Below are 10465 nucleotides of genomic sequence, written 5' to 3' on the forward strand. Positions count from 1 at the left end.
TCCCCAGAAAGGACAGGGACTGCACCTTCTCTGACCCTAGAGAGGGATGAGTTGTTTGTTATGTACAGTCTGCCCAGCAGGGCCAAGCATACACGTGCTATTCATTGGAAGGCTCAGAGTCATCTTTCCATTTTCCTCATGGCTGTCCACCCTAACCACAGGCAACTGGCATGAGGAGGACACACCAAGAAACAAACTGTGGCTGGGCATTGGTGGTGCATGTCTTTAATCCCAGCACTCGGGAGGCAGAGGCAGGTGGATCTCTGTGAGTTCGAGGCCAGCCTGGTCTCCAAAGAGAGTGCCAGGATAGGGCTCTAAAGCTACACAGAGAAAACCTGTCTCGAAAAACCAAAAAACAAAACAAAACAAACTATGAATAAAAGACTGAAACCACCATGTGACAGTCCCCAAACTAACCTAAGAGCTTCCAGGGACCCTCTGACAGTTGTTGGCATTTTCTCAGCTTTCTCAGATCCCATGGAAGAAGTGCCAGTTCAGAGTCTGGCCTTACTGATCAATTCGCCAACCACAAACCTTTCCACAAGACTCCACAGGCTGCAGCCACCTTCCTCCCACCGTCCCTCACACCACAAAACCAATAAGTATCACTTGCAGTCACAGCCAGCTGTTGTATCCTGCAGTCCTGGAAGGTCCTTGTGTCCTGCCAACTAAGTGGTCCTTGAGTCTACAGGGCAGTCTTACTCCAGTGTGTGGCAATGTTCACAAGTCCCTCAAAGCTCTGCCTGTGTAGCATGAGAAAGACACCCTCTCTAGCCCTACTATGATAGCTGTAGACACAGGGCTCCACCCACCAAGAAGCAAAGGGAAAATTAAATCAGACACAGGGGCCTCCCCGTGACAAGAACCTGGGCATCCTGCTGACCTCCCCAGGATGCTCTTGACACTTGTAGACAGTTTTTCTGCTTTCTCAGATCAGAGCTAAGAGGTGTCCAGGTTGTAAGATCGGTCTTCCTCGTGAGTAAGTGACCTCACTCATACCTCCACAGGATATACCTGCCTTCTCCACACTGCCTCTCATGTACCCTCATTGGTTTGCCCTACAAGCCATTTCACTGGCCCTTGCTACACAGTGATGGAGTCTGCAGAGTCAGGCAGACCTCATGTCCTACTAGCCAAGTGTTCAATGGAGCCTCAAAAATCCTTGATCCATTCTGAGTCAATACACTCAGGCCCCTCAGAGCTCTCCATGTGTGGCATATTGCTGAACTTGCTGCATCTTGAGGAAGGGTCCATTGGTCATCTGCCCATTGTGCTCATAGTGTCCACCCCTACATAACCGCTGTGTTCAGCTCCCTGTGGAGAAACTGAGCATCTCCCATGGATAGGCACCCGAGGAGAGAAGAAAGTGTGGAAACCTATGAGATTGATTTTCCCTGTCCTTTTCTCACCCCTCCCTGCACACCCTGGCTGAACAGTAAACACGGCTACTTGGCTCAAGGCAGAGAACAAAGTGCAGCCTTCTCCCTTTCATAAGGGACCAGGTGCCCAGTGTGTCCTCAGAGTGTCTCTCCTGATTCTGGGCATCTGGAGCAGGTGTCCCCCAAACAGTCTGGAAAGCAGTGGGGCAGCCATGGCACTGCTGATTGGAGATGGCCTGTGGTCTGTGGTCATATTCACGACCATCTTCCTGCTTCTGGTGGACCTGATGCACCGACGCAAGTTCTGGGCTGCCCGCTACCCTCCAGGTCCTGTGCCACTTCCTGGGCTGGGCAACCTGCTGCAGTTGGACTTTGAGAACTTGACATATAGTTTTTACAAGGTGAGAGATGGTGGTGGGGGACAGTAGATGTCATGATGCCCCTAGCAGCACATTATGGTACTAAAGCCACAGCGTAGACGGGAAGATGGCCCCCAAGAGGAAGGAGGTTCAATAGTTTATCTTGTGGCATGGTATGGGAAAAACCACAGAAACAGGTGTGGACACAGGTTGGACTACAGGGCAGAAGTCTGGGAGGCTCCAGTTTTTTTGTGATCCCATCAGTGGCTGAAGTCTCAAGGACATAGGGAAGGAGTCAGGTTCCAATGCAGCCTGTCAGTCATGAAAGAAAGCAGTTGGAGTGGCTATGTTTGCTATAATCTCTTGCTGCTGTGTGGTCTCAGGCCTTGCTGCTCATCTTGGGAACCAGAATTTCCTCTTGTATGGAGGGCTATGAAGGGGGCAAGGACCTTGCTCTGGCAAGGCCACTGCTGAATGACCATATCTAGTATGGATTTAGAAGATAGGATACCCCAATCACAAGGTGTCAGATCTCAGTGTAGAGATGTAGTGATAGAGCATTTGACCAGCATAGGGCAGGACTAAGGCTCAACAATGAATACCAAGTCAATGAACTCCTGTTTGCACACACAAACAAGCATAGGTGTGCAGGCACACACACTCAAACACACAGACATGTGTTCAGCTTGGATCTTCAAGTCTGCCAAGAACCTTCACTTCCTAAGTGTCCTGTCCCTCTACTTCAGCTTCGACAGCGCTATGGAGATGTGTTCAGCCTACAGATGGCCTGGAAGCCTGCGGTCGTGGTCAATGGACTGAAGGCGGTGCGGGAAGTGCTGGTGAACTGTGGAGAGGACACTGCTGACCGCCCTCCAATGCACATCTATAATCACCTGGGCTTTGGGCACAAATCTAAAGGCAAAGAGCTATAGTGGGGACAAGGCAGAGAGAATAGGGCTTGAGGAGCAGTGAACAGAAGATGCACAGGGCCTAACGGAGGGGGTGTGGTCAGGCAATGGAAGGACAGTCACTGAAATGGAGGGTAGAGCCTCCAAAATGGCAAGTACTCATATGTGGTAGCAAAGTGCTGGGCACTGATGGCTAAGACTGACCACAGGGAAATACTGGGAGAAGAGGAGACAGCATACCCAAGTATCCTTGGTTACACACAGATGTCCCTGCAGGTGTGGTGTTTGCACCCTATGGACCCGAGTGGAGAGAGCAGCGTCGATTCTCTGTGTCTACCATGCGAGACTTTGGCGTGGGCAAGAAATCACTGGAGCAGTGGGTGACAGAGGAGGCTGGTCACCTCTGTGATGCCTTCACCCAGGAGGCAGGTAGGTGACGGGTGAGAGATGGAGATGGGGGCAGGCACTTATGAGCAATATCATGACTTGCTTGCATTCTCTGCTCCTAGGACATCCCTTTAATCCCATCACCCTCCTGAATAAAGGTGTATGCAATGTGATTTCATCCCTCATTTATGCCCATCGCTTCGACTATGGAGACCCTTTCTTCAACAGGCTGCTCAAGATGTTACAAGAAAGTTTTGGAGAGGACACTGGCTTCATTGCTGAGGTGTGAGGCTCAGGGCAGTGTGCATGGCCACTGCTGTGCTGTAAAGGCTATCAGATGAAAGTGCATTCAGGGTGCATAGGGAGAGGGCCTTGTGTGAGAGTCAAATGCAGGGGGAAAGGCCTGGACCTTGGCAAACCTCAGATAACAGGAGGGGAGGGATGGACTAAGGCCAAGGGCTCTAGAAATGGGGTAGAACCTCTACCCATTATCTACATGGAAATCATAAAAGCCTGTTAGATTTGAAGATAGAATATTAATTTTGTTCACCCTGGGCTACAAGACAACCTACAGGCTAGAACTGAGGAAGAAGCAGGTTATGGGAGGGAGCAGTCTGTGAGTCCTTTGTGGAAGAGGTTGGGATCTAAGACTGGTCCATGTGAAGATGAGCAGTTATAGCATCCAGGGGCAAGAGAGATAGATGGTCTATGTGTAAATGAGCTTTCCAAGCAAGGCTGGGGACCTGAGCTAGATCCCTGGGTCCCATGTAGGAGATAGATTTTACTCTAGAAGCTGTTCCCTGACCACCAAACAAGAGCAATTGTGCACAGGTGAGTGCACATCAGGCATGCCCATAAACCGACACACACACACACACACACACACACACACACACACACACACACACACACACGCATGCACACACACAAACACACTAATGATTTCTGAGTAAGTTTTTTTTTTTTTTTCTGTGATGCTATCCTGGCTGTCCTTGAACTAACTCTGTAGAACAGGATGGCCTGGAAATCACAGTGATCCACCTGCCTCTGCCTTCTGAGCCCTGGGATTAAAGGCATGTGCCACAACTACACAGCCCAGTAATCATTCTTAAATAGAAATAAACTGAACTAGACCTGTTTCTTTCACAGGTGCTGAATGCAATCCCAGTGCTCCTTCAAATCCCTGGGCTGCCAGGCAAAGCCTTCCCCAAGTTAACTGCATTCATGGAGTCCCTGGATAAGATGTTGGTTGAGCACAAGACAACCTGGGATCCTGCACAGCCACCACGACACCTGACAGATGCCTTCCTGTCTGAAGTGGAGAAGGTGAGGACAGCCATAAAGGAGGGGGTCAGGTCCTTTGGGCTGCATTGGACTATGAGTTGTGATGCCTGGCCACTTGGGTTTATATGTCACCTATGAACCCAACACCTGGGGTGCATGAACACAATGGCAGATTTCTTTGTCCTTATTCTCTGTGTCCCTGAGCCTACCCTCTCTGTCTGGCCCAGGCCAAGGGGAGACCTGAAAGCAGCTTCAATGATGAGAACCTGCGCATGGTGGTGGTTGACCTGTTCACTGCGGGGATGGTGACCACGTCAACCACACTGTCCTGGGCCCTGCTCCTCATGATCCTGCACCCGGATGTGCAGAGTGAGCCTGGCTGGGCCTGGGAGGGAGCATAAGGGAATAAAGATAGAAGTCCCTGAGAAGCTGGTGGCTCCAGCATCAGCTTGACCCAGACTCCCACAATTCTGATGGGAGTCTTAACTCAACTATTAACCCAGTGGTGGAAGGTCAAGGAAGAGTCACCAAGGAACTGCTTCACTGAGGAGATGCTCTCTCTCCAGGCCGTGTCCAACAGGAGATTGATGATGTCATAGGGAAGATACGGCGTCCAGAGATGGCAGACCAGGCCCGCATGCCCTACACCAATGCTGTCATTCATGAGGTGCAGCGATTTGGAGACATTGTCCCCTTGAATGTCCCACATATGACGTCCCGTGATGTTGAAGTACAGGGCTTCCTCATCCCCAAGGTATGCATGGGCACCCTTGTCACAGGATCACAACCAGGCAAACAAAGGCTGTAAGACCAAGACCACCACATCCTGAATTTCTACATGGTGAAGGGAACAACTTAAGTGTTAGTACATCACAGCCATTACCCAGGATTCCCCAGTGAGGGGGGATGTCCAGTGAAATAAGCCTCAGTGTATTTCAGGGAACACTGCAGGTTCTATTTGGGTACTTATGGTAGTTTTCTCACAGGGCCTTGAATGGTTCCAGAAAAGGCACTGAGAGGCTCTGAGGTTGAGGTGAATAAAAGAATCCTGTGTGTGCAGGAAGAGTTTGTGCATGTGGTCATGGTAACCAGGGTATTGGCAGCCCCACCCAAGTCCATGTTCACACATGTGTCTCCTGCCAGGGGACGACCCTCATCCCCAACCTGTCCTCGGTGCTGAAGGATGAGACTGTCTGGGAGAAGCCCCTCCACTTCCATCCTGAACACTTCCTGGATGCCCAGGGCCGCTTTGTGAAGCATGAGGCCTTCATGCCATTCTCAGCAGGTGCTGTGGGGTGCCTGGCTCCAGGTCTCTTCCCAAGGTGCCTGGAGGGTGCAGCATCAACCAGACCCCAGACTGACTAAGCCTCTCTCCCACCCACAGGCCGCAGAGTATGCCTGGGGGAGCCCCTGGCCCGCATGGAGCTCTTCCTCTTCTTCACCTGCCTCCTGCAGCGCTTTAGCTTCTCGGTGCCTGATGGACAGCCGCGGCCCAGCACCCAAAGCATCTTCACATTGCCAGCTACCCCAGTCCCCTACGAGCTCTGTGCAGTCATGCGCTAGCAAGGACAGCAGCTCCATCCTTCTCCCCAGTTTGTGCTGCATGATGTCCAATAAACCAGACCTGTGGCTGCCACTCAGATTCCTGGACCTCCCCCATCCTTGTCTCCACTGTGTCCCAAGACCACAGTCTACAACCAGTCTTTCCCCTCCTCCTCAGACCTCCCCTATGAGCAACTCAGTGCTGTGAGGAAAGTGTTTACTGAGCCAAGAACAGTGGCACAGGCCTGCAGTATAGTTTGGGAGAGGCTGAGGCAAGAAGATTTCAAGTTCAAGGCCAGCCTGGGCTATATAACCTGATTACTCAAGGAGATCCTTTCTCAAACAAAGGTGTTGAGTGCAGGTTGTCAGGAGGTGATGAAGAGACCCAGGAGGGAAGGAAAGGGACAATGAGAGGGGGAAGCATTGTGACAAAGTAGGAAGAGAGGTAGCTGTGCTGGTGTTCAGTGATTGACCCTAGGTCACACAGAAAAACCCATGGATGGATGCTGGCTTAGGGACAAACCACAGACAGAAGTCAAGACTCACTGGTTCTTGAGGAAATGTGAATGGTTTGAACTGGAAATCAGCACAATTCTTGTTTTGGGGACAGATGTTGGTCTAGGTCCCCAAGACCCTGGAGTGCCACAAATGGTAAAGAGGCTCAGGCTTGCTGCAGTGAAAGGATGCAAGAGAAAATCTACTGTATCAAAGGTGATGATTCAGAATCCAGGAGGGTGGGCAGGATCCTGCTGTCCTGTCTGGGGCCATCTCTCTAGACCAAGGAGAGTGCTCCCAGAAAGCACTGGGACAGATACAATGGGTATTACTCACTAGCAATGTTCAAGAATCTTGGAGTCTTAAAAATTTGCTGGCTTAGTGGGGCCAGGCAGACTGTTCTGCAGGCATGGAACACATCTCCAGGCTCATCTCAGTCTCTATACAATCAGAGGTCAGCATCTTAAGCATCTGAAGACCCCAACCTCCATAGTATGCCTTGAGACACAGTTGTGTGCCAACACTCATTTTGATTTTGCTTTTGTTAAAAATAAAATGTCCTCCCAATGACTCTTGTTATAGGAACGTTAGAGAAGGTCCACCATAGTCCAACAGTAGCTAGACATTGGCTTTTGGGATGTGCAGGACAAAACACTCACCAAGCTGGGGTCACCACTTCACAGACCCCTTCCTTGCTACAGGAATAACCACATCATTTTGTCAGTGTCTCCTGTTCTTCTCCCCTTCCCTTTTTTTTTTATTGCATATGCATGGATACTTGCCTAAATGTGTGCAGCGTCCAAGGATAGGAGAGAGTATGGAATATCCAGGAACTTGCATTGCAATTAGTTATAAACCTCCTGTTGGTGCTGGGATTTAATCCTAGGTCCGAAGGAAGAGTAGCCAGCTCCTCAATGTTCAGCCATCTCCACACCCTCCTTTTCCCAACTTTTAATGGTGCTGGAAGGTCTTGCTCTAGCCTGAGGTAATTTTCTGTAGTTCCTTAAGCTCTGCATGTGTGGCCTGACACATGAGTCACCTTTCTATGTCACTGGAAGTAGGGTTTCAGTGGACATTTGTGCCCCATGCTCACAATCCTTAGCCTAACATAGCACAGTGCCTGTGCAGTGGGTTCCCACAACCTGATGCCCTCCATTGAGTAAGCACCTGGGGAGAGAAACTGAGGCAAATCTGCCTAGACTGCTTTGACCCCTCCTGACACTCAGACTGAGGAGAAAACACAGGAGCTCAACTCAAGGCAGAGGACAAAGTACAGGCAGCCTTGCTTACCTTATTGGGTACCAGATTCTAAGTTACAGCAAGAGGTCTCCTTCCTGATCTTAGGTGGCTATGGTGGTTGATGTAGGATGTTTCCAGAAAGTCCTGGAACAGTGATGTACCCATGAGCATGAGTCAATTGGCTGGAGATGAACTGTGGCCTCTGGTCATATTCATGGCCATATTCCTTTACTGGTAGAGCTTATGTACTCATGGAAGTTCTGGAATTCCAGCTACCCACCACGCCCTATGCCAGAACTGGGCATGGACCAGAAGAACATGTGGTATAGATTGTACACATACACACAGAGAGAGGGGGGTGAAGACAGAGACAGAGACACAGAAGCAGAGACAGAGACACAGACAGAGACAGAGAGGTGGCAATTAAGGGCAACAGAGATCATGGCACCTCTGGCAGCACACAATGGTGCTGAAGTCACTGGACAGACAGGGAACCTGACCCCCAAGTAGCAGCTTTTGTAGCTTCTTGGTGATAGGCTATGTGGGGTCTGAGTATACTTTGGACTTTCTTAGTGCAAGGTGTGATGGAAAGACTGCAAAGTGGGGCAGGACATGGAAGCTGGTAGGTGGTGTGCAAAGGAGTCAGATATAGTTGGAATTTTCTTTGGGCTTCCACCTGACTCCCAAATAAAGTCATGGAAACTTATTAATTTTGAATGCCGAGCCTTAGCTTAGGCTTGTCCCACTGGCTCTTTCATCTTAATTTAAGCTGTTTCTATTCATCTCCAGTTTGCCTTGGGGCTTTAGATTTCTTTCATTCTGTATGTCCTACTTGTCTGCTTCCTCTGTGTCTGTCTGTCCATCTGTCCCTGAGGTGTCCCTGTTGTCTCCTTTTCTTTCTTCCTTGAACTTAGTTTCCTTCTCCTACTCACTCTCCCTAGAACTTCCACATATGCTTCCTCCTTCGCTATTGTCCATTAAGCTTTTTATTAGACCAATCAGGTGCCTTGGGCAGGCAAGTTAAAATAGCAACACATGTTTACTTTAACACATAGTTAAAGAAATGCAACATATCTTCATATAGTTAAACAAATATTCTTCCACATTCCCCTCTTTTGTCTAAAGAAAAAGAAAGTTTTTAGCTTTAACATAAAAAGACGATATGCAATAGAAACAATTAACCAAGTAAGAATTGCATTTACAATATCCAGTACCATTTGCATTTGGCAAATTCAGAGAAAATGCTTTATTATCTATCCTATCTTGGTGTATCTAAGTTGTGTATCTAATTTGCTTTCTATCTTAACTTGTATTACAAACTCTAAATTATCTTTATAGACTCCAAAACGTTTAAGTTAAACAATTTAAGTTTTATGTCTCTCAACTTTATAAACTTCACATCTATTTCTTGTAATTTTTTTGAATTTGGTAACAAGGAAAACTGTAAGTAAACTATCTCCTCTTCAATTCCATCAGAGTCCCAAGAAGAATATAATATTACCTAAGTAGATAGGAAATGCAGAGCAAGAAACTTCCAAATCTATACAAATGACAAAAGCAGCTTGCTTCCTGGACAGTTGCCCATGTTTCCTCTGCACCACTGGGGCATCCACTTTCAATCCCAGGCCTAGAATGTCTGACAGACTTTTTTGTAAAGCAGGAATTTTGAATGACTGCCCCATACCTTGTCTTGTCAAAGTTCAGCAGTCCTTTTCTTCTGTGTTCTGCTTATCTACTTTGTAGAGTATACTGTCAGCAGTAGAGGCAAGGGCAGTTTCTTGCACAAATGGGTGGCTTTGCCACCATGAAAGTAAACTCCATATGGAATTTCTTCTATGCCCATCATCTTCTGTGAAGTAGACTGGTGCTGCCAGGAGCAGACATGTCTCACTGTCATGAAAAGCCTTATGTTGTTATTAAACATCTTAAATGTCACATTCTGCAAGTCTCTGAAGTGTCTGAAAATTGCCTATCTAAAATATACCTGTTTTAAGCTTGAAAGCATACCTAACAGAACTACAAGTTTGATTGTCATAGATGACTAAGTACTAACCTGCATGTTTAAATTATTCTAAACAGTTTCTAATAATAGCTTTTAAGGACTAGAACTTTATATTACATTTTAAAATGAGCTGCATAGCTACAAAACATAACCTCTCCCCCAATGCAATACACTTTCTGAATTCCATATCAAAGATAATATATCTCTAAAGTATCTACTCAGGTTAAAAACCATCAATTCCTTTTAAAATCCCAAGTCTCTCAGAAGCTGCTATTCGCTTATCAGCAGTCAAAAATTCAGTCAACACAGCACCATACAGGATCTAGACTCGCTGTGTATTTCCCACCTTTACCTGGCTTATTCTTTTTATAGTACTTCATTCTTTCTTAATTATTTAATTACTTTTAAACTATTTACTTTTGCCTATGACTATGTATACTCATTTTCTTCTCTTTCTTAAACACCTACACACACTGTAACCTGCTTAATGGTTTTTCAGTCGGGAACTGTTTTACTGTGCACCTATAGCTTCTCTGACCACATGAGCCAAGTTTTAAACTGCTAAGTGGCAGCTAGGCCCTCTGCCTTGTGACTCTGGTGGTTGGCTCTGCCCCCTCCTCAGGTCAGTAAGAGCTGAGCCTTATGCCTGCAGGACTGGCTGAGAGCTCAGTTTAACTGGGAGCTGTGTTTACCGAGGAGCTGTATATAACTGCTGCAGCTCTCTGAAGTTGGTGCCTGTACTGTGGCAGGCAGTTTTACTTAGCTGCTTAAGTGCTTTGCTGCACAGCAACACCTCTTAAAGGAGAGGTATCCCCCACCTTTTATTCAGCTTTCTCAGGCTTTACCAGAAAATTTAGACCTCACATTGGA

The 10465-nt window shown here is 47.7% G+C and overlaps 1 protein-coding gene across 2 annotated transcripts; it reads left to right on the top strand.

Annotated features, from left to right (window-relative positions):
- The first annotated feature begins 1568 nt into the window (after window positions 1-1568).
- On the top strand, window positions 1569-6291 carry LOC100774698 (cytochrome P450 2D27). Of its 2 annotated transcripts, XM_027404130.2 has the most exons (9): window positions 1569-1780; window positions 2485-2656; window positions 2923-3075; window positions 3156-3316; window positions 4183-4359; window positions 4545-4686; window positions 4884-5071; window positions 5461-5602; window positions 5702-6291. In XM_027404130.2, exons 1-9 carry the CDS (start codon window positions 1592-1594, stop codon window positions 5878-5880), a joined length of 1503 nt encoding a protein of 500 aa, XP_027259931.1. In that variant the 5' UTR covers window positions 1569-1591; the 3' UTR covers window positions 5881-6291. The 2 variants fall into 2 exon arrangements, with proteins under 2 accessions (XP_027259931.1, XP_035296682.1); XM_035440791.1 differs by lacking the exon at window positions 2923-3075.
- The last annotated feature ends 4174 nt before the right edge of the window (window positions 6292-10465 follow it).

This window comes from Cricetulus griseus, chromosome 2 (genome assembly GCF_003668045.3).
Source record: "Cricetulus griseus strain 17A/GY chromosome 2, alternate assembly CriGri-PICRH-1.0, whole genome shotgun sequence".
In the NCBI taxonomy this organism is placed as follows: domain Eukaryota; kingdom Metazoa; phylum Chordata; class Mammalia; order Rodentia; family Cricetidae; genus Cricetulus; species Cricetulus griseus.

Bases quoted from the DNA above. Each gene is read 5' to 3' on its own strand.
- LOC100774698 (XM_027404130.2), top strand. From the start codon at position 1,592: ATGGCACTGCTGATTGGAGATGGCCTGTGGTCTGTGGTCATATTCACG. The intron at 4,360-4,544 runs GTGAGGACAGCC...TGTCTGGCCCAG, and splicing joins TCCTGTCTGAAGTGGAGAAG to GCCAAGGGGAGACCTGAAAG. The intron at 5,072-5,460 runs GTATGCATGGGC...GTCTCCTGCCAG, and splicing joins AGGGCTTCCTCATCCCCAAG to GGGACGACCCTCATCCCCAA.